Genomic DNA, 25,108 nt, shown 5'->3' with positions numbered 1-25,108 from the left:
AGAATGTTTGAAATTCAAAAGATAAATGCCATTTGGAATGCAAGCATGTTCTAGGTATCTAATATGTAATGGGACACAGCTGTAATAACAGCCACTGAACCAGGGGCCTCTCTATATCATGTCGTTAGTTGACTTGTTATAAGTTGATCTTCTAGCCCTTTTTTATAAGGGCCACTGGGGTAAAAAATAAATATATCATGTACTGAACATCTGTGGTTCTGTCACAAAGCCTCACTCATATCAACTTTCATGCTTATGTCTTAGGTTACACATGACACCCTTTTAAAAATGGATCTTAACAAAATGTATAGATTAGGAACTCATTGGTCTTTATTTCCAAAGGACAAAGAATATAAGCAGGCCTGGGCTCTGCCTTGGGTAGCACTAATGCATTGTTTTCTTCCTCACTATTTTACTGTTTTCTTTTGGATTTAAAAGCACATGTGCATTCTAGGTAAGATTCTGAAGCTGAACATTTCCTATATGAGATTTTAAATGAGGAAAGAAATGCCAGAAATGCCTTAGTAAGTTATCAACTTGTGAGTCAGTCTTTAAGAACATACAATTAATAGCAATTTTTGCTTGAGTTCTTTTTATTTTTAAATAAACCTCTCTGGTCATATGAGAAATTATTTCTTTCACCTTTTCAATGGCCAGATAAAAAAAAATGCCTGTCTCCTTTGAAAGAAAACAGGGTAAGTGAATAAAACATTTGAAGTAACTAGGAAATCCTGCCAGGCATAAAATATTTCTGAAAAAATATACATTATTTTTGAGCTATAAGATGCAATCCCCCTCCCAAATTTGGGAGAGATAATGGTTGTTAATGCTGCTGTTGAGTTCTGTTTCCATTTACATTACTGAAATGCTATGTTATTTATGTTATTAAATATTTTACCACATTTTTTGCTTCAAAATTTTTTTTATGTTCCTCCTCTAAAACCTAGGTGTGTTTTTTGGTCCAAAAATACAGTAAACACCATTAATTTATACAATAAAATCAATGACAGACATAATATAGTTACGAGGAGCTTGTTATTATAGACAAGGAAAGAAGAAGGGAAGAAAGGAGGGGAAGAAGGAGGAAAAAGGAATGAATTCACTTAGGAGACATTTTAAATAATCTAAACAGGATATGTTAGAACTAGGGTCACAGCAATGGCATGAACAGAAGTGGTTAGGATTTCCTTCATATTTAGAAGGCATATTTTGTAGAATATGCTGATAGAGCCAACACAAGGTCTGAGAGAAAGAGAGGCATCAAGGATGACTTCACCTGCTTGATCCATATCACATGGACAGGAGCCGCTGTCACTGCCTTGGATGGAGAGATCTGTGGGTTACTGATCCCATATTGTGACAGCCAGCGGGGCAGTACTCATGTGAAGCAATTTTATCACTCAGTGTTCCAACTTTGCCCTTGGTGGCTTGTGAAAGGATTCTACATGTCACATGGACAAACATTTCTTATCTAATTAGTCACAAACATTTAGTTAAGTGATATTAATTTTTCATTTACAGGAGTAAAGTCCTGCGTTCAGATACAATTTAGGGAGAGAAAAATAAGGCTTGATTTAATTAAGTACACTGTTACATTATGTGGCTTTTCATGGTATGTGGTTGAAGTAAAATTCCTGAAAGCAATAGGTTATTTACCGAAGACTGGGAAATACTGCTGTATTATAAAGACCTGGGTCCAAGTTCTTCTCAGACACTTATGTTATAGATAAATGGGGCTAGATTAGTAACTCATTGAAAACAGTTTCTTCTTCTATTAATAATGGAAATAATGCTTAGATTATAGTGTTGTTTTAAGGCTTAAATGATAGCTATGAAATACTCAGTACAGTATTTGGCAAATGCCTGACACTACACACTTGGGTTGCTACTGTAAATAACAATTACTTTGATGTGCCCATTCAAAAACTCCTTTAGGCTACTACAAGTCAAAGATACACACAAATATATACCAAATATTTAATGCCTACTAGTTTAGCTGAATAAGAAATTGCTAGTGAGAGTAATGTTATTGCCTGAATATAATTTTTAAAAACAAACTTCATTTGGTATTCTAAAAATTATAGCAAATAATTGCACAAATGCCAGAATTACAAATGAAATGTATTTAAATTTTAGAATTTTCTCAAGAATTACTCAAGAAGACAAATTATTATATTCCAACAAAGTATACATGCAGATTGACTTGGACAAATAATGGTGAATTATTCCTTCGTTCTTCTGATAGACTTTCTTGAAACTCCTTTCAATTGTTTCTTTAATTATTATTACTTTCAATAGGGAGACTGAACAGTATATTTTAACTTTTACAGACAGGCAATATTTGTAAACATGGATGTCTTAGCAAATATTAGCAGACACATATTAGCGGGCACACTCTTATCTCATCAGCGCTAAATTATGGCCATACACCTTCAAAACAATTATAATTCTTGTTTATAATGATTACTATGAACATTTCTAAAATTTTGATGTTTTCTTAATTACTTAATGAGCTACTTTTATGATAATTACTAATCATTATATTTTAGAGCATTCTATAGTTTCAAATACTTTATATGATAGCTGCTTGTAAATCTGTATGTTTTACTAACCAGAAGCTTCCATTCCATACTAATGACAAAAACTTGATTGATCAGTAAGTGAATAAATGGACAAACAGATAGATAAAGAAGACTGATGTGGAAAGTTTCAGTAGACAGCTATAAATATTTGGTCTCATCCCATTATTATACATTCACATTTTTTGACTAAGTGCTTTATACAAACCAGACATTCAAATTGAGAGGCCATTAAACTGAACGTGCAACTATCACTAAATTTGCATTACAATTTGAAGTTTTTATTTCTTTTCCTATTCCACTTAGTGAAAATCTTTGCAATAGTAGACTGATGTTTAGCATGACATCACAAAAAATTCAGACACAAAAAGATAATTTTAATAATATCTATTTTAGTGATAAAAAAGCAGATTAAACTATTACACATAATTTGGCATTATCTGTGAATTCAAGATAAAGATGTTTTCTTGGGTAGCTTCCCTGAGGGGCTGATGACTGTTGAAATCTCTTGGCAGCTGGCCTTGCCTTCTTTTTCTTGGCTAAACCAGGCAATTTCATGCTGGCTTCTTAAAACCTTTAAGATTTTCTACTAAACTGAGAGCTCCTCGAAGACAGTAGCTACATCTTAATCATATCATCATTTTTCCAAAGGCATCCAGCATAGTACCTGGCTCACACCAGGTGCACAGTAAATGCTTAAGAAACAGAAAAAGCAATTAATCAAGTGTGTTATTTATTGCCAAGAAAATCCAAGGTCATCTAAAAGTTATTTTGATCTTCAAGTGTATGTTTGTTGTTAAATATTCCAAATGTTTATTAACGATATTAACTACCAAGTATTTATCACTTATAAGTAGCAGGCACTGTAATAATGGCTTATATAGGCATTTATTCTTGTCTTCATCACATATTGATGTAGAATCTTTATTAAATAGATAAGACAGTTAAGAATAAAAATATCCAAGTCCAAATAATGTAGTTAAAAAGAGACTTTTATTATTTCAGGCCTGTTAGACATCATACACTTTCTAGAACTTTATATTTTCTACAAATGCACAAACAGACATATACATTCATATATCTAAATAATAAACTGTTGTAAAACCTAGTTCTTTATCTAGGTATTTTATATTGGGATTTTTCTAAGGACATCTATCATCTATCTATAATAAGAAGAATTTATGAAAGTAGTTTGAAATGGAAATATATCTTATGTAAGTAAGATTAGTGATATTCATTTTATAAACTTTATAGGAAAAATATTTCAAATTAAATGAAAATTTTCTACCATGTCAATTCATATCAAGAAAGAAGTATGTTATTTCAGATATCAACTATGAAAAGCTTCTTGAAAGTATTTTGATAGAAGGAAGAATACTTTTCTTTGTAATGGTGGTATCTACATGATTAATTTGACATAAATTCCCTTAGATGATATACAACATTATCTTCCACAGAGGGACAAAGATAGACAAACTCTGCTCCAAAAATGTATTCAAATAATATGATGAACCAAACAAAAGTACATGAGATGAAACATTTCTCTTTAACCTGCCTGCAGCCAATATTAAGGGACATTTACAATTTTCTCTTCCTGTAAATATAGTAGACTTACTAAAATGTACTTTAAATTACTATTATTTCAGTGATTAAAAGTAAAAGGTAGGCATTTCCTAAATAATTGCAAAAATTTGTTTTATGTTACTACATGGTCCCCAGTAAAAGTTTACTATTTTAGCTCTTTACCCAGAATAATTGTTAAAATATTATTTTGCCACTTGATTTCTCCCTATTTATCTGTCTACATTTTTCTTCAATCCTTATAGATATATTTTTCTTGACTATATCTTTCTTATTCTTAACAAGCTTTTATTTTTATTGATGTCTTTGGGTCTTGCCTTAGTCCAGGTTTCAGAATTATAGACCAGTATCTCCAAATTTTTTTTAGATTTTTTTATTACACCTTCTCGTGGGCACCCAGGTGCTGGCACAAAGCTGATACATACACATACCTATGTGTGTGTCATGAATGCAACAAAAATAGCTTATTATATTCAGGGTTGTCACATAACAGCACATGAATTATAAAAAATTTGGGCTTCAACCCATTGTATTACATCAAAGTAGGGTGTTTGAGAACTTAAACTGCTATGTTTCATTATTTATTTAATTTGGTTTTAATTTTCAACAGGAATGTGTTTTTCCCCCACGTAGAGCATGGACAGCATGATTCTGCTGCAAGCAGGGCACAGAACTGATTTAAGCACTTCCTCGGCCACCTGTGCTCTCGTACATCTCATTCAGTCTTCACAACAACCTGTGTATATCATCATCGCTATCATTACATCTATTTCAAACAACATACAAACTCCAGTAAGTTAAGTCTGATAACTTCCTTAAATTCATTTCTAGACAAAAACTAGAAATATATGCATAAACAAATCAAATTTAGAAATTTTAAAAAATAATCACTTAAATATTAAAAAGCCACCTGGACTTGCAACTAGACTTTTGATATCTCTTTTCACCTCTTTCACATACATCCCAGAAATCTCTACTCTAATATCCAACCTCCCCTTTAAAGCTATTTTTGGATACAATTGTGACCAGAGAAAGATTTTCCTTCTGTTGGCTTGCTCTCATTGTTTTCTTTGCCATTGCAATGAAAATGAAAAACACTAAGAGGCAATTTCTGGATGATAACAAATTTTCATGATAAATGCTTTAAAATTAACAATGGTTAAGTGCAATTCTTCATAGATATTTTAGAAGTTCAGGAGTTTTACTATTTGGTTTTGGCAAGAAAGATTAGATGAAGAGCTTCCTAATAAAGCAATTCAGATTTCAAGTACTTATCAGTACTGCTGAAATCGTGTGAAATTTAATTAATTAATTAATTAATTAATTTTCTTCAGTAATTACATAGTCTGTGTTTTAAGCAGTCAACACCTTATATGATGCCATCTTTATATATATAAATATATAAATATTTATGTATTTATATTGATATAATATTTAAATATTATATTTATAAATATATAAATATTTATATATACAAATATATATTTGTATATTTATGTATATGTGTATAATATTTATATATTTGTATATATTTTATATATATTATTCAGTTGTACTTATATTTTGTACAAAGCCTCCCCTTCCTGAGCTGTAAGAAAAATAATATTTTAGTAGTAAAAAACAGGAGTTTTGGAGTTATGTAATCATGAACAGGACAATTAACCACTTACAGTTTTTAAAATTTGTTTTAAAAAGTAAATGAAATAATAATGTAATAGGTTTTAGTTCATTGCTGAAACTGGTAAGAGGCAATATATCAGCAATTGTTACTGATGAAGCAGGGTAGAAAAGGTGAGCTTCCCATCTTTTGGCTTCTACATCCTTTGGCTTGGTGTGAATGTTACAGAATGTCAGGGTCCCTGCATGTGAGGGTGCCATACGTCACAGTTCTTTTCATTTGGATGCTCTGCAGTAATTTCATGGCAGATGACTGTCACCTCCCCTAAGGGAAGGGTGCCCTCCATTCCATTTAAATATGGTGCTGTGTTTATAGGATTAGAGAGTCAGAATGCTGGGCTATATCATAGTTATTAACAGTGTGATAATACTTCTGGAGACACCGAAATATAATAAACAGTTTATTATAAAAGAATCTGGCCTGTGGTAGTAAGACTTTTGTTTTTGAGGACAAAGTGTCTTTTTCTCCTAAAGGTTTGTATTTGTTCAATTTCTCAATTATTGGTATATATTTCAGCTATTCTCTAAGGACTTACATTTAACTTAACTCTATAGGATTATAGCATATTTAAAAAATCAATCATATAGGCAAAAATAAGTTATCTTTACTGTGTTTGAGACTAAAAATCTTCTGTTTGGGAAAATAAGACTAAGAAATATTTCTGTTGAACGAATATTTTTTATTTTGAAAAGATGCAGTGAAGATGGCAGAAGTCAGCATGAAATGACTATTTATTTCTTAATATCTAAGTGCTTTATCTAACACGGTATTTCCTCCTCTAGTTGGCTGTTGATATTCCTGATCTTGTGAGTGCCCGTTAGGAGAAGCCAGCAGGAAAAAGATTCACATAGTCCTCCAAGCACGTCTGCTCCTTTAATTGTAGTATTATTAAGAGTCAGATTTGAAGCTGGGGTGAGAATTCAGTAGATCCTGGAAGCCCCAAACTGTTGTCATTTTTAAACTCATGTAAAGGCTCTGAGTAACTGTCAAGGCAATAAATGGCTCTGCTTTTGTTCAGCTTCTTGCTCATTCTATAGATATGTACTGTGCCTCCACACCACAGTGTGATGACTGAAAGGCATCATTAATGGGTTAAATGATGTGGAATGCTTCAAGCACATCACTGCACACTGATCTTACCAGATGTACAGGTATCTGCCTCGATTACAAATCAAGAAGAAAGAGGCTAAATTACCACACAAGTAAAATGCACCAGGAAATCATAATGTATATGCCTACATGTGATCTATGGGTATGATTCAGACCTCACTTGTTTGATGCGAGACATAAAATGTTAAGGCTTTAATTCTTAAGGCTTATTAATCACACAAATAAAAGAAGGGGGAGATTCATTAGATTACATTTCTAGAATCTTATCTCTACTATTTCACAGTTGATTTTTACTGCGTTTTAACACTCTGATTTACTACACTGATGCTACAAAATGCCTTCCTTCACATTCTGAAAAAAATTACATATATACTTCTGATGTTTACTTTACCTCCAAGGTACATAATTGCATGGAAGCATATGTTTCTATAGAGACTATGTCAGTATGTGCCCATAGTTTAATAGCTTCACACTTTTTCTACCTTTACTTATAAATATTTCCTTCTTCAGAAATGTTCGAGGCTGCCTGGTTGTCTTTGACAAGAGGCATTCCTCTGCCATGTCTATTTATGTTATTTCTAAATGCCACAAGGTGGGCAGAGGAAAAATATTTAAAAATCAGAAATATAAAATGTTTAAAAATATCTGCTTTATCAATGTAAAAATAAAATGAATTCTAAACTTAAATAGCTCTGATAGTTTAGTATTCATTTTTAAAGTGTGTATTGTTTACTTGATTTATTAAAGATTTCTATTTATTTTTCTACAAATGGATCGTGTTACTTCATCCTGTGAAATAGCAAGTCAGGAAATCATAGGTGTAAAAGCTTCTGTTTATAAGAAGTGAGTTGATAAAAGTCAAGCATTTTTATTAATTAATGAAAATTATACTACTAATGAAGTTTTGAACCATAATCCCAGAATCACAAAAAATAAACAGGAGAGAAATTATGATTGGCTGTGTAGTTCAGATCTTTCATGTGTGTTGGGAACTGCCCTGACTGGTATCAGAAGCTGAAACCCCCACCTAGTCTAAGGCTAAGGGAACGCCCTTGGAAGCCAGCAAGGAGACAAAAGCTTATCTCCCTGGCAGGAATGCTGCTTCTGCTGCTTTATTCATAACTGAACCCCCAAAAGCTTGGTCGGTTAGCCAAAGATGGATAAGATTCCCCTTCTTTGTTTAGAATGCTCTCAGTTGAATGAGAAGGATCCAAGGAGGAAGTTAGTTTGTTCCTCAAAGTCTTACAGCTCTTTGGCCCCGACTCAATAGATGGGCAGATTTCCTTGTTTTCTATGGTTCCTTACTTCCCCCTAATGAGTACTGTACTTTACCTGAATTATTATGCAAAATGAGCCCAGTAAAAGCAGGTATGGATGGTAAATCAGGGCTCTCCCCACTGGGGGGTGGCCATTTCGTCCCTACTTCCCCACATAAACTAGTTTGTCTCTGTGCATGTGTTTTTTCTCGCTGTTTTTTGGCGAGCCATCCACAGCGTTCCGTGGTCACTGCTGGCCGGTGACCCACACAACACATGTGATAGATAGAGGTAGCAATTTGTGATCAGGAAGATAAAGGATTTACCTCTGATCATCAAGTTCAGTGCATAATAGAGGCATTCTGTCTAAAGTCATGGAAGGGATATTTTCATTATGTAGTCTCTAAGACACTATGCATTGTTGAATTAATTAATAGTCTTTCAATAGAAAATCTTAATAAAACTAAGTCAAATTCTCTTGGTTTTAAAGAACATCTACTGGTTACGTTTCAAGGTTGGGGGTGGGGCAACTGTGATATTTCTGACTATGATCAAACACCTTAGAAAGTCTTACCAATAACAGTTGATTCCCTCTCCCTTCATATTTTTGTAAACAACATAATTTACAGATAATGATTCATTTTCATTATTATAGATAAAAACTATATTATACATAGAAGCTGAAGGTAAATAGAACATCAGTTTGTTTTTGCTAAAGGGATATTAATGGAATAATTAATAAGTTGATTAATATCTGCAGATGAGATCATAATATGGAACAATACTACTGCCTTGACTTTGATAACTATGTTGAGGTTACATAAAAAAGTGCCAATGTTTTTTTGGAAATTCACACTGAAGCGTTTAGGGGCAAGTGGTATAATATCTGCAATTTACCCTCACATAGTTCATAAATAAATAATATCTAGAGAAGTTGAGGTAGAGAGATAAAGTAAATGTAGGGAAACATTAACTATTAAGAAATCTGGATGAAGTTACATTATGAAGTATAGTACTATTCTGTAACATTTTCATACATGTGAACAAATCAAGTCTTGTGGTATACATTACACACATACATTCAGAACTCTGATAGGGTAAATAGGAAGAAGAAAGAAAGGCCCATTCACTCCAGAGAAGGATCGAAGTCAGGAAGTCAGGATAATCTTCATAGAGGAAATAGTAGGTTTAAATGGAAATATATGTATATATACAGATATATATATACAGATATATACATATATTTCCATTTAATGGAAATATATGTATATATTTCCATTTAAAATATATAAATACTACTAAATTATATATAAACATATTTCCATTTAATACATACAAATACACATTTCCATATATTTCTATTTAAAAGAAATATATATAATGTGCTTGCCTGGATCAAAAATTCAAGGTTCAGGAAGATGTTCAAAAAGGTAATACTGGACCCATAGTGGGAGTCAGAAAATGAAGGGACATCTCTCTAAACTAATGTAAATCATTATAAAACAGTAGTGTTTACCTAGGCCTCCAGATAAAGCTGTTTATTTAACTACAGGACTCCAAGGCAAAATAGTCCAAAGACTGATGGTAATTTAATGTCGTCAATCAGGAATCCAAGCAGGAAAACAACAAATTCTAAAATATTTTTTAGATTGATATGACTCAAAATTTTTAAATGGCATTTTAAACTTGAAAATAATAATTGCAGATAACACTAATATTCATTTAAATCAATGACATCATTTATTTCATTCTTTCATTGTAATTCAGGCATTCCCATACTAAAAATTATATTTATTGACTTCATTCCCTGCTTTTTTCAAGATTAAGCTTCTTAAAACATAGATTAATTTAGGTTACTCTTCCACGTAATATGTGTATCTGTACTCATTCAAGTTGCTTTGCATTTCATAACTATGCCTACCTCTTAACAAGATCTGTCTCCTCTTCTCAGCCCAGCTTTACTGTTACCCGAAGGACTTGGCTCCAGTATTGTGAAACATATACCTCCCTTCCTTTACAACTACCTAATATACTTTTGTTTTTCAAAGTACATCTAAACTCTTCAATGTTTTCCAAAAAATAACTGCCACTTTTTAACTCATTTAATTACATAGTATTTTGTGTAAGTTTATTTGATTTATGTAAATTTTTAAAAGTCTATACTTAGATTATAAATTTATGAATAGCTGAGACATATATTATGCAAACATAAAAGAGGCATTTAGATATATTTGTTGACCCATTAACCCTTTTTACAAATATCTCAGTGAAAAAAAGGTACTGGGCAGCAGGATATTTCTATTTAAGTGAATATATTTCAGTTCCAAGTCTCTTCTGTCTTAGCATCTCAGTATAATTAAAAGAGTGACTATTATAATCTATGACATTATTTATTTATAAACATTATAACTGGAGATTTAAAATCTGACACTAAATGTGGAGGAAAAGGTAGCAGGATTTAAAATGATTTTAAGAAATCAGCAGCATGTGAGAACTTCTTAAAAGCAAAAGATGAACCATATATGAATCCTAAGGTTAAAGTCTGGTAAATTGGGCCCTGACCAGTGTGGCTCAGCTGGTTGGGCACCGTCCTGCAAAGGTCTTCAGTTGGATCCCTGGTCAGGGCACACGCCCAGGTTTTGGTTCAGTCCCCTGTTGGTGCACACAGGTGAAGAAACTGATATTTTTCTCTCTCACATCAATGTTTCCCTTTCTTTCTCCCTATTTTCTCCTCTGTCTAAAAATAAATAAATAAAATCTTTTTTAAAAAGCTGGCAAACTGGGAAAATGGTGATCTTAGTAGTAGAGATGAAAATGTTAAGGGAAGCCCTGGCTAGGTAACTCTGTTAGTTGTAAAGTTATCCCAGTAGGCCAGGGTTGCAGGTTCAATCCTCTGTCAGGGCATATACTTGAAGCAACCAATGTATGCATCTATAAATAAAACAACAAATCAATCTCTCTCTCTCCCTCTCTCTTTCCCTTCCTCTTGCTCTAAAATCAATTTTTAAAAAATAAGAAGAGAAAGTGGTTTAAGGAAAGACATGTTTTAATTTTCAAATGATGGAAATTTCCATTACACAACCATTCATTAGTCAGTAAACATTTGAGTGATTACAAGGGCTAGAAGCCATTGTTCTAAGAAAAAGAGACACAAATGAGCACATCATACAAGGTCCATGCCTGAATGAAACTGACATCCTTCCTCACAATGTAACATAAAGACACAAATAGGAAATCATGACTTCTGTCAAGAGGTCACTTGCTGTCCAGTGAGAGCAAAAACCAAACTGCACTATAAATGAGAGAATAAAAGGTGAAGGAAGAATTACTTTATTAAAATATTTAATCATATATTGAAAATTAGGAGAAACTAGGATAAAATCTTAGAAGACTCAAGCGATTTATAATGCCTGCCCACACTTAATGGTTTATTGTTATTGCTTCTGTTGTGAGTTAATTATTTGTATCTTTATCTAAGATGAAGAACAACCTATGCAACATAAATGGCAAAAAAAAAAAAAAAAAAGAGCCGAGAGAGTACTTGTTAAAGATGGTACAAGGGGAGGAGATTTGCTTAGGAGAACTAGGAGTCAATAGAAATTAGGGAGTACAGAGAGGAGAAATTCTATTTAAAGAAGTAGTAGAGGGTGGCATTTCCTTTTCATTCTTAAGCTTTATGGTCTTAATAAGTTAGGGTGTAAGAGGAAAAACACACTCTCAATACTCCACTCACAGAACAGTTCACTTCTAGTCACCAAATGTGTGGGTTTTTTCCCCCTACATCAAGCAATTCTGCAACACCAGCTCAGTGTCCTACAACTACAACTCAATCAGTTTCGACACTATCTACCCGGAATTAGCATCAGATCTGACAGGTTAAGGACTCAGGCAAACCAGACTCCCCCTGACTCTCTTTCAGATGCCAGTCTCAAGTCTGGGCTGTTCTCTCTGCTTCTGACTCACCAGCTATTAAAAAAAAGAGAGAGAGATTCCCATGACCCTCTTCTCTGGTCCAATTTTTTGCTAGAATGGTTCACAGAAATCAGGAAAACATTGAGCTTACTACATCATCAGTTATTATGCAATGATACAACTTAGGAAGAACCACATGGAAGAAATGCATAGGGCAATGTATGGGACAAGGGGCACAGAGGTCCCATGCTTTCAGTTGGTCTGTCCCCTGCCAGCACCTGCATGTGTTCACCAGTGCAGAAGATCTCTGAATGACCTCCTTTGGGCTCTCCAGGAGGCTTCATTACCTAGGCATGACTGATTAAATCATTTGCCATTGGAGACTGAACTCTGCCTTCAGCACCACTCCCCTTCCCAGGGGTGGGTAGGAGGTAGGGGGACAGAAAGGTCCAACCTTCTAATTACAGGGTTAGTTCAACTGGCAACCAGCCCTTATCCTTAAGGGTTTTCCAAAAGTCACTTCATTAATATTAATTCAGGTAGGCTGAAAGACATTGCTATGAATGACAAAATATACATTTACTGTCCTTATCTCTTAGGAAATTCCAAGGGCTTTAGGAGCTCTGTGCCATAAACTGAGATCAAAACCAAATATCTATTTCATACTATAAATCTCAGTTTCACGAAGGGAAAATCACCGGTGGAGAATAAGGAGTAAACAAATGAGATTGGCTTTGGGGGAGAGTGGAGGAGATAAGGAGGGTCTCTTGCAGAATAGCCCTAGGAAACCCTGTGATATATGGCTGGGAACTGAGGACCAAGTTTATTGTGGATGGCATAGGTTATAGCAGATTTTCCCAGCAAAGCTCCTCTCTGTCTCGAAGGCAGCATTTATTTTTGTAGACATGTGCATGAATGCCAGGATGACAGGAAAAATAGGAAAATAGAAGTTGAAAGTGAATTGGAGTTGGGAGACTTAAGTGGAAGTTTGTTCTGTATAAAACATTGAAAAAGTATCTCAAATCTCAGTTTCTTCAGCTATAAAATAGGAGCAGGGCTGGATCCCAAAATGGTATGCCCATAACTTCTCTGTTAGTGCCCCCTATTCTAGTCTGAGATCATATGTTACAGGATGGTGGGGAAAAAAAGGGCAGATTTTATGATGGAGGTTGAGAATAAACAGAAATAGATATTTTGCTAGTGTTTCAGAATGATTGTTTCTAGAACTGAAAAGTGAATATATTCATTCAAAGATGATACATGAAGTAGCAATTCATACTAAATTATGACTTCACAGTTTTGCTTTGCAATCTGCAATTCTTTCTATACATGTTTGGCTGATGAATTCATGAATACTATCTTTATATAGATGCTGTGTTTTTTTAAAATTTCACTGACATACTTTTTGAAAGTATAGATCGCTGAGAAGTAACATTGGAATTTACAACATAATCCACTACATTTAGAAGGTGTCTTATCATGTGGTCATCTCATGGCTTTTAAACCATAATCAAGAAAAATATCAACTAGCTCAATCTCACAAACTATATTAAAAGGGACACATTCACGTTTCCCCTTTATGTCCATGTCAAAGATAAGCTAGGAGTAATTTAAACACCATGGAATCATATCTGTCACAGTCATATCTTTCTGGTGGTATGGAGTTCATTTTTTAAGGCTACAAGTCCATTAACCTTCACAAGAACAAAAATAAAGCAAAACAAAGAAACACTCTCTGGAGAAATGCATTGCTTCTAATCTTATTTATATATCTTAACTGTGGGGATTTAAGGACTGAACAAAGACCTCTGCCTCCCCAGGCACACACACAGAAATACATAAACCCTGAGATAAATAAATCTGTAAAATGCCTAGCAGTGCATATTGTAGATAAATTTGTGATTATATAAAAAAGGGAGTGGGTTTAGGAAGAGTAACTGATATCATCCCCGTTGAAGCTCTGTCTTGCCCTGTGATTTGTAACTGGGAGGCCAAAGCATCAACCCCATTTATTTTTAATGTCTTGGTCTGCTCCTGGCTGCTGCCACTTCTCCTAGGTTCATTCACTGTATATATCTGAAACTATTCTTCGTTTCCCAATAAATGTACTGTCAGAAAGCCAGAGGCTGATGATAAGGTAGGATACAAGGAGTTCTTGCTTGTTTTTATATGTTTCTGTTTGACTCAGGAGATAATTATAACACAGACTGATGCTCTCATTTTAAACAAGGTAGTAAATCAGCATGAAATATAGGATTTGGGAAAGCCATTTGCCACATAATTATAATTTCTTAAAATTCTTGTGTTCATTGAATATGAAAAGCTATAATTATGTGATACATAGCAATAGCATTACTCTTTTTCTTTCCTGTTATGGAAGATAGTTAAATAAACTTAAGTCACACATTTTTAAATATTATTAGTTACAAAGCTTAAATATGACTAACTGAAGCAAAGCAAAAACTTACATTAGTTGGTCCAGGATCTAGCTTCAAGTAGGAGAAATTACAGATTTAGGAAACAAAATTGAAAATATGTAATAATTCAGTGTACTTTGTTTAAAAGTCACGTCTTTTCCACAAATAAAGTTTATATATTATCATGACACCACTAAAAGTGTACAATTTTGATTGGTAGAGAGAGTAGAAGCAAAGTAGAAATAAGCAAGGAGTCTAGAATCAGAAAAGAGACAGATTTGAGGATGGACCCTGCCAGGGGCTATATTCAAAATATCTATCAATGAGAACGTGAGGGACATAGATCCCTCAAGGGGGCGCAGTCCCAGCACAGAGCTCTAGAAACCCCTCTGATATCAGGATTCGCACTTTTAGTTGCTAGATTATGCAAGGGAGGATTGGGTGGATCTGAGTTTCTGGGTTTAGGAGGCTACTCAGGGTACTGGAAGAATTAACTAGGACAAATGAATTTCTATACTAACCTACAGAAGTAGTTAAAACTGCTTCTAACCAACATAGAAGTAGTACAACATTTTCACAAGCAGCAGAGTCATAGAGGTGCTGACTTGCTGAATATTAGCCCTGAATGGCACCCATTGTTTGTTTGCTTTGGCAGTTTAATATCACTGAGCCAGCCAAGTGAGAGAAAATAAAATGATGAGGTTTTTTGGCTAGTTATTTGACAGGTCTACCACCTCTTCCATCAGACGGAGAACTTAGTCATCACTCCTTTCCCTTTTCCTAAGACCTTCAGGGTACATACTCCCAGAGCCAAGGGCAAGTCCTACTACAGAGCTGAGGGACCTCCCAAATTTTAGCCAAATGCAGAAAAGGAACAGAGTTTACGCTCAATCCTGACGTCTAGCTTAGGGCTTAACGCACCTGGAAGCTGATTCAAGTGTCTGTAGTAAGTAGTCCAAGGTGCATCTTGTCTCTCCCTTTCCTCCTCTTTTGACTCCAATCTTTATTTGTTTGTTTAGAAATGATACAGTACTATCTCTGCATTAAACTGTCTGGAACACATTCTTAGTTATGATACCTTGTAACAACAATTATGTACATAAATGTCTGTCAGCCTAACTTTGCACAAGCTAGTTGGTTCCAAAAGAAAACTTTATTATTTATTCATCACAGTTTTCAACATTGGAGAAATGATTGTCTTATCTCAAAGGAGTAGCATTATTATGTCTCTATATACTCTGTAAAGCATAGCACTTCTATATGTTTGAGAGAATCACAGTTAAAATCCCACAAATAATTTCAAATGCCACATCTTTAGAGAAAACTATTTTAAAAGTCACAAGAATTATAAGAGAACTAGGAAACACATAGAAGATTTCACGAGTGATTGAAAAAACAAAATGTACTAACAGTAAAGAAAAAAGAAATGTGGTGGCTATAAGATAAGGAAAGGTGAGAAGTTTGCCTGTTTCGTTTTTCCATTACATGTTTACAAGCTGCCAGTGTAGCATGTTTTTAATTAGAAAAGATTGTCAGTGGAAAATATGGTTGGTGAAATCACCTAACCATTCACTCCAGGATTTTTTTTTTAGATCAGTGCTTCTAAATGTTCTCCATCAAAACTTTTTTCATTGTGCTTCTCCACAAATTTTATATTTTGACTTTTTAAATACAAATTTTAGCTACTGAATAAAATTGTTGTTTCTTATTTTAATTAACCAGAGAATTATAACTTTCTGAGCAATAATACTCAGAGTGACAATCATAAAATAACTGAATAACTTCATCAAAAAAACCCCTGATACAATTGTAACTAAGGTAAAGCTATTTCAAATTTTAAATATCCTCCATAATCTTTTCATAGCTAAGGTTCAATGTCTAAATTCTTAGAAATAAGAAAATGCTTCGAAGAGACCCACAAGTACTATTTCCAGAGCCCCAACTATTTAAATATTCCAAATTGGGTTGCAATGGTTTGAATTAGTTTAAAATTATCTAACAAATATGATTCATTTTCATTTGAAGAATTAAATTTTTAATGTACCATAACTGTCTAAAAGTGATTGAAGAAGAAATCCCGAAGTTTTTTCAAATCTTTTTTCCTCACCTTTTTCCCACCTCTGTCTGTCAAAACTCTTAATTGCCTCTGAAACGCCGGAGTGGGAAGCATCCAGCTCGTACTCACCTGCCTGATTAGTCGTGATGCTGACTGCAGCAAACTGTCTTGGTGGTGAGCTCAGCTCGGACACCCCATTAATGGCATCAATCTCAAAGGTGTAGTTAGTGTGTGCCAGGAGGTCTGTCACTGTCACCGTGGTGTTGGTGAGTCCAAACTGTCGAGGAAGGAAGCGGACATTTGGGCTGCATGGCTCACACTGTTTGACATTCCACCCACATTTTTTACATATGATGTTGAAGGTAACATCTTTCCGGCCTCCTGTGTCCAGGGGCCAACTCCAGTCCAGGATAACCGAGGTCTCGTTTATATTAGAGATAACATTTCTTGGTGCAGATGGAGGTCCTGCAAAGTAGTTCAACAAAGATTAATGAGCCTCACTTCTGGTTTCTACTACAAGGGAAAGAGATAATTTACAATGGAACCAAAAGAGGTAAATAACCATCTTGTCTTTATTATGCACTTTTAATTTGTCCTTAGAGGATCCATGAGATTATAGACACATGGATACAAGAGCACTATACATTCCAAGCTATGAGTGGGGGAGGTTTGACTCAAGATTGAATATGCATTCAGTAAGTTCAACAAAGAAATTTACCACTAAATTCAATGCCCTCATGAATAGTTATGAAAACTTTAGTATTAGTTTTATAAATCTTAGTTCTTTTCCCCTATGACCTATGACCAACATAAACAAGAGGGAATAGAAATGTAAAAACACAATTCCCATGCTTGTAACCTTCTCTATCCTATCTAATACAATGCAAAATCTAAAACAAGATGCAGAAAACTTTCTTTCTTTCTTTCTGGGTATCCTATTGCAGGAAGTACTTTAAAAGTTCATTCATTTTGCGTGATAAATGTTGCATTTGTGGTGAGCCAAGCATGGACAGTGAAGCAGAGAAAGCTTTCAATTTGCACATGGATAGCACAGGAAATGGGCCAAATGATTTAAACAAAGAAGAAACACAATAACAAGGAGAAAAATACAAAATAAAACAAACATGGAGGCATGGGTTGCAGCAGAACTACTCACGGGTACAAGCCATGGATGGAGGGTCTTTGTCTGCTCGGAAGTAATTATTCTCACACCTGCAGTTCACTGAACCATCTTCAGGAGTCGTACTGTGAGGTGGACACTTAGCGCACTTCATATTACCATCCAAAGCCTTGTAGAAACCCGGTCGACAAGCTACAAACAAAATGACTCTTTTACAATTCTGTAGTCATTTTGAAAATGTATGTTTGAAATATGTAAAATACATTTCAGGATGTGAGGACATGCATTCACTTTAAAAATTAATTTTTTCCTTCCAGCACTTATAGAAGCAAAAAACATGGCTCAGTGTAGTGTCTCCACATATACATTTGAGTTTGCACCAAATGTTAAAGGGGAAAAAAAACCCTACAAAATTTAGATTATTTTGGCACGAGAGTCTGATGAAATTTCCAGCTCATGTTTTTCCAGCTTTCCTTGGCATTGGGGTATTTGGGGAGAAAACAGAGCAAAGCCATGTCGTCATGTAGCTGCTCCCTGCTCGAACATGACGAATTCATCCCCACAAGTTGTAAGCAACTGCAGGAAGAAATCACGCCCTCTTATAGTTCTCATGAACTCGAATTTTCTTTTCCTGTCTCAGCAGTGTCATTCTGTGGTAGCGGCCTAAGACAAAGAGTGTAATATAGTCCCTTGTCTTTATCTTAGATATATAAGGTGGTATAATTTCTATTTAAATAAATATATCTCCTTTTCTATGTATCAAATCTAGAGAGGTACAATTTCTATTTAAACTGACATATTTGTGAATTGTTACTAGATTAAAAGCTTTTTAAAATGACTCTGGTTACTTTCTTTCTTTCTGACCATGTCTCTGAATGACGTGTTTTTGTTTTTGTTTTGTTTTTAATGGAATGAATGGGTTACTGAATATTGACTTCAGCTCCATTGTGTTGTTTTTCATTTAATCTGATATTAAGTTCAAAATGCTGTACTGTTTTGTTTAATCCACTTTCACAATTACATTGAGAACTGAATTCATGGTGAAAATCCCAGCAAGAAGCTCTTTGGCATTCCTCCGAGGAAAGGATTTGGGTCTAAATTTTGGGGGTCCTTCAGAATATCTCTGGAAAGGAGTAATTTCTTGAATCTCTATAACTCAATTTCAGTGCTACACTAAAATTTGATGATATAAAGTACTTACATATAAAATAGGCCCTATAAATTATCTTTATTATTGAATTCCAGAATTTTCTTATATCAACTTCTACTGTGAATAATAGGTATTTGCACTTAAGTAAAACCTGTATAGACAAATATTAAGTTTTATAGTCATTAAATGCATTTTTAAAGAGGATGTATTATATCCATAATAGCATATCTTCCTACTACAAGGTTATTGAGAAACTACATTGCCAAGACAAACAATTAGAATCATAAAGTGACAGCAGTCATTCATTTCACCTTGTTTACTAGCTCCAACTAAGAATAGCTGCTCTAGGACCATGTTACATTAAGTTGAACAATTTTTAGTATCACGTTGAAAACCACCAAAAAAAAAGATTGTTGCCCTAACCAAACTTGGATTAGGTTTACAAACTTTTGAACATTGTCTGTAAGCATTGGTTAGAAAGTTCTACTCATATCTCCTGTTATATTGCCTTAGAGGAAATTATATAAAGTATAAATAAACCATGCACTTAACTTCTGGTTTCAATTTAGCTCATCGTTGAAGTGCCTTTAAATTTGCAAAGGGGCATTACTGAGTCTTTCAAGATTAAGTTGCTCTGTTCTTGTGTTTGCTTGTAAGTTTACCTATGGGTCATTATTTGGAGCTGTTATGGTTTTTTAAAGCATTTAGCATAAAGGTATTTGCTAAACAATCAATCACTTGCTGTTGCTATTATAAATAACTATGCTATGTGATACTTAAGACAAGACAGTTATACAATGACATCTTAGCTACAACACTATGGCCAGGATTTCTGTAGTAACTTAAATGTGATCAGTAATAACTACAATTAATAAACTTAGAAGTTAAGAATGTTAATACAAGTTAGTAATCTAGACTTGACCTAATTATTAATAAATAATCTTACAGATGACAATAGTACAATATAGGCAGGCCCATACACACAAAGTTTAATAAATATTTGTCAATCATTTACTCTTTTTCAGGCTATTGGGCAACCTTAAAGATGTAAATTCTCTAATGCTGTCTGTCTCCCTGGTCCCCTGAAACTGGAAATGGGCCCCAGACCTTAACGCAGGCCACATGAGTGAGCACCCCATTCTGCTTGAGCTGTTAGAGGAGACTGCACAGAGGAATCTCATCTGAGAAAGACTATGAAAAGATGGCTGGAGCTGGCTTGTGAGAGCATATTTAAATACACAAATAGATCAACATGAAAAGACAAACTGTTAAGCAGAGGAATGTGGTGGGTACAGTTGGTTGTGTACTCAACGTCCAAACTCTGCTTCCTGCTTGCTAATAGAATCCTGATTTGTTCAGAATGGCATCCCACCCAGTGCTCCCTTTACTTAGACTACATTGAAAATGGTGATGAATGGCCAGAATTATGGGGAAAGAAATATAAACGGGAATCTGATGAAAGTCTTTGGGATAGCTTTTCTTTTTTTTATTTCTACTTCATCTACATTTTTCCAGAATTGATTATGGACATAATGGCTTACATGTGACAATACATTAAAAGCCAAGAAAATCAGAGAGATGTGTACTCTATACTTGTTGACCCAGCAAGCACCTATCTCAAGATTTATTATAGTGTCAAAAATAAGAGCTTATTTGTTTATGTCACTGTGATCAAGTTTGCCTTTACTCATAGCAGAAAGCATTTTTAAATGACATAAAAGACAAAGAGAATTTAGTTGAGATGTATTGATTAAATACAATCATTGCTTAATGGAGCTAAAAAGATCCTAAGGATCACATTGGCCAGCCTGTATGTTCTACAATCTTCAGTGGACACTGCAATCCAGGATATTAGGTGACACACAGGGACAGGCCCACTCTCATCTTCTGGCTGACAGACTTCAACCACAAATTCATAGATATTCATCAAATACCAATGCTATGAGAATACAACACTAGAGTCTATATCTTAAATTTTGGAGATGCTGTCTGAAGGACTTTCATATGTACAAACTCAATTAAATCTCAACCATTCTGTTAAAATAATCAGATGTTAATCTACTCTTTTTACAGAATGGACAATTGAAGCAGAAGCAGAAAGAGTAGTATGCTCAAAATCACAAAGATATTCAATGACAGTGGGAATAAGCAAGAGATTTTCTGCTTTTAACTTTACATAAATCACTTACTAAAAGTAAATTATTCTCTAAAACCATGAATTATCTTTTACCAAATTCTCAATTGTTGGTATGACATTGAGGAACAGTCATCTATAAAATTATTTAATTACATGAATCCAGATTTTATATCTATTTTTTAATAAAAGATTATTTGGGAAAAAGCTAATATTCTTTCTCTAGGATATTCTATTTGATGTCGAACACTGTTATGGGCAGGTGAGTGGTTTTAGCTGGAAGGACAAAGGGATTCTGTCAACTTCAAGAACAGTGACACACACACTCTGTGTGAGAGGCATAAAGTAAATGCTCTCTTTCTTGCTATAAGCAAGATCTCTAAATTCTCCACCAAAGTTGTTCAACAAATTTGAGAATATAACTGAATAATTTATATTACTAACAAATTATTACACTGGTAGAAAGCATGTGTAAGGGGAAATTCTTTATACAACATATTTGCTTTAAAAATTTTGCAATCAATAAATAATTTCTCTCCCTTATAGTAAATCAACTTGTGCTTAAATACATATCTACCTTTTGTACCTTCTTCATCTTCAAAATATTATTATAAAAGAATTTGAAACTTTACCTTGAATGGCATAAATACTTATCTTTTAGTATGTTTGCTTATAATGGTAAGAGCTATGGTCTTAACTTGAAAGCATCCCCTTACCTACCTTGAATATAAAACTTGTGATATAACAATCTAAACATTTCTCTCATTTAAGCATTATTTCATAGAATGAGAAAATTCAGCATATTTTAAAAAATCCACACAATGAGTAGAAAGTAAATATGTTATGTTTTCTTTTATTACTTAAGAGAAGTCTTAATTAAGTCATTACAGAATTTCAAGGAAAACAGAGATCAGGCAGGAAGGGTAAACAAATTAATATTAACTCAGGTTTATCCAGTTTTAGGTTTTAAATAAAGAACTTCTGCTATATGGTCAAGGTCCTTGCTGGAGTAGGCCAGGTACTAAAGTAATACTTGACTAAGGTGGTTACACACATTAAAACTCTGCTGTCAAGTGACAGAATTCTGATTTATGTCTTCCTCACCTCTCCCAGTGGAATATATTTGTATCAGTCAGACACTGGTAAAATTATTCATAGATTTCAGTCCTAGGGTAGTAAAACTGAAGAGTAATTAAGCAGGTTAAGGTCCTTTAAATAGAGACAAATTGCCACCTTTTTTGTATGGGGTCTGAGAGATGTTTTATACCCTTGCCATAATAAAGATTCAACTAGTTAAGTGTGTCAAGAATTCTCATCTTTGATTTTGTGTTGATAAATCCAAGTAGGATGACCCATGAATCTAAATTAATGACCACTAAAATGGGAGATAACACCTCAAACTCTATTGGATATCATCATGGATTACTAGGAATCAGATCTGTTCATATAATGTTTGAATTTCATTAACTCACTCCATTGAAGAAATATGCATTGAACTAAAATGACTTAGACACTTTATTGTGCTCAGTACTATAGTGATAAAAGTCACAGTTCAAGCTTTAAAGAGGAGACTATTCCGTACGTCATTGTTATTTTAGAAATGGATCTCCTCACTTAAGAATGTAAATCATTGCTAAGATACTTTTCAATATGACATTTTTATGCTATCTTCACCAAGAAATTTCAAATTTTTCTTATTTTTACCTTAGTACTTAAGGTGCTTTGAGCATCTTATAGGAAGAGCACTGGACTGGGAAAAAGGAAACGCAGGTTTTGATCTAGTCTATTCTCCTAGATAATTATCAAAATTCACTGACCAGGTGTCTTTAAATTTTAATGAGGTGGTTGGAATAGTGACTCCCTCTTCTATAAGTATGTCTGAAATTTTGCTTGGTAGTTATTTTTTATTCCTAGGTTAGACCTCAGCAATACAGAGACAGGAGTTATTCCTATTCCTTTTGTATGCCCTGTGGCGATCACATTTTCCAGGACCTAGCAGTGGATGAGGTGCATTTTTTGTGAGTAATTAACTTGCAACCAATTATCCTCTCTAGACTTTAATTTCCTCACTTATTAATGACAGGTATTGAGTAAATTGTCTTTAAAACTCTTCAGGCTAGAGACATTAAGAAGATAATAAGTGTATCAAAATTTGTAAGATTCCTAGAACTTTCTAAATAGAAAAGAATGCAAAAAAAAAAAAAAAAAAGCCCTGGCTGGCATAGCTCAGTGGATTGAGCGCAGGCTGCGAACCAAAGTGTCACAGGTTCGATTCCCAGTCAGGGCACATGCCTGGGTTGCAGGCCACGGCCCCCAGCAACTGCACATTGATGTTTCTCTCTCTCTCTTTCTCCCTCTCTTTCTTCTCTGAAAAATAAATGAATAAATTTTTTTAAAGAAAAGAATGCAACAAATTATGTTCACTTTCTTCACTGCTTTGAGGATTATAATTAGTCATTTAAATTATTAAATCAAATAGGGACAAGAAGACAAAAACCGAGGCTCTCTTCTGACCTAAAAGGAATATACTTCAATGAGAAATGATAAACTTTAATATTTACAATGTTTTCCAGTACCAGATCAGTATGTATTCAAAAGACAAGTCTACTTCATAATTGGATTAATTAAAAGGTAAACTGAGAGCCATACAAATAATTCCCTAATATATATTCATCTTAACCAATAGCATAATAAAACTCTATTTAATGATAATCTTCCTTTATGTACATTGTAAATTAGAATGTTAGAAGTTTGGTAATCTGTGGGAATACATAAAAATTTAAAATTGATATTACTCTTAAATTTTTAAAATTTCACTCTTTTAAATTTTTAAAAACATAAGATGATTTTTTTCTTCTTTGCAAGGGAAACAAGAACAGTATTAAAAATACAATTTAAAAGAATATATATTTCCCATTTGTTAATCTGCAGTAAGGTTTGACTTGCCTTATCCTTGCTAATCTGGCTTTTAGTTTCTGTATTATAAGTGCTGAGTTAATGAAGGTATGCATGCTCATTTATTGCCCAAACTTATGAAAAAAACCCTAGAATGGACCTCGGTGGAACAAAGCTATGACACTCTTGCCAAATGTTAGGTTTCTATTGAGAAACACTAAGCATATGAATAATAGAAGGAAGCCAAGGTAATATCAATTTGTAGTGAATGAATTAAAAATATTTTTGGAATCTGCTGATTTTGTATTTATGAAGAGGTAACAATAAAACAGGAACTAAATACTATGGGTCAATAGTAGGGTAAAATAACAAACCACCAGCTTTGGAAAATAATAAAGAAGAAAGTATGAAATAGGGAGTATTATGAGCACTACCTATACAATGACTAATAATTATAGAAACACTTCAAGACAGAATCTTGGCTTTATTCCCAAAGCACATAGCCCAGTTTTCCTCTTAAGTTGTAATTGATGGGTTTGAGCTATGCTCATACAGAGAATGGGTAAAGTTACCATAGAGAAAGGAAAACGAATGCACTTAGTAAACCATGGTGGCTACTGTTGAAAGAAAGTAGACAGCCTTTCAGTTGCAAAGTGAATTTTGTCTCCAGTTGACTAATGTGGTTGACTTTTAAAGGAAAACATGGTCCTAATTAAGGATTAAAAGGCTGATTTCAATTTGAACGAACTTTAAATTAAAAAATAAAGCTGTTGGTAAATAGGGCCCTTTTAGTATTCAGACCTTAGCTTCATATACACAGGGCTATATTATCAATTCCCAGCCATAAACACTAACTAATCACCAGAACCAGTACTGACTAAACAGATGATTTCCTGGCCTTGTAATTCTAGGTCTGACAGGGTTTATTTGCTGGGACAAGGTCAAAGCAACTGTTTACTCCCAAAATGAGCTGCACTCCACAATCTTACAGGAACTCTATTCTTTGCCATTTCAATAGAGGTACAATGCTTTGAGGCAAGGCAGAGGCATTTCAATACACTGGAAGTGGCTATGTTCAGTCATTAAACCCTGCCTGCAATGTGCAGCATTTACAAAGTGATCAAGTGTTTCCTTCTTCTGTTCTTTCCACTGTTCAATATAGAAAAGACCTAAGGCAAAATGCCACCACACCATTTAACACAACAGAATCAATCACAATC

General features: G+C 34.0%; 1 protein-coding gene across 2 annotated transcripts in view; it reads right to left on the bottom strand.

Annotated features, from left to right (window-relative positions):
- The window catches only part of EPHA3 (EPH receptor A3), a 341,621-nt gene that overhangs the window by 108,833 nt on the left and 207,680 nt on the right, over positions 1-25,108 (bottom strand). For both annotated transcript variants that reach the window (XM_028504495.2, XM_036017958.1), the window contains exons 4-5: positions 17,746-17,901; positions 16,719-17,054 (exon numbers count right to left, since the gene is read on the bottom strand). In XM_028504495.2, coding sequence (XP_028360296.1) covers positions 16,719-17,054; positions 17,746-17,901 — 492 coding nt within the window. The remainder of the gene's footprint in view (positions 1-16,718; positions 17,055-17,745; positions 17,902-25,108) is intronic.

The sequence above is a fragment of the Phyllostomus discolor genome, chromosome 2 (genome assembly GCF_004126475.2).
Source record: "Phyllostomus discolor isolate MPI-MPIP mPhyDis1 chromosome 2, mPhyDis1.pri.v3, whole genome shotgun sequence".
NCBI lineage: Eukaryota > Metazoa > Chordata > Mammalia > Chiroptera > Phyllostomidae > Phyllostomus > Phyllostomus discolor.
This window is presented reverse-complemented; position numbering and strand designations above follow the sequence as displayed.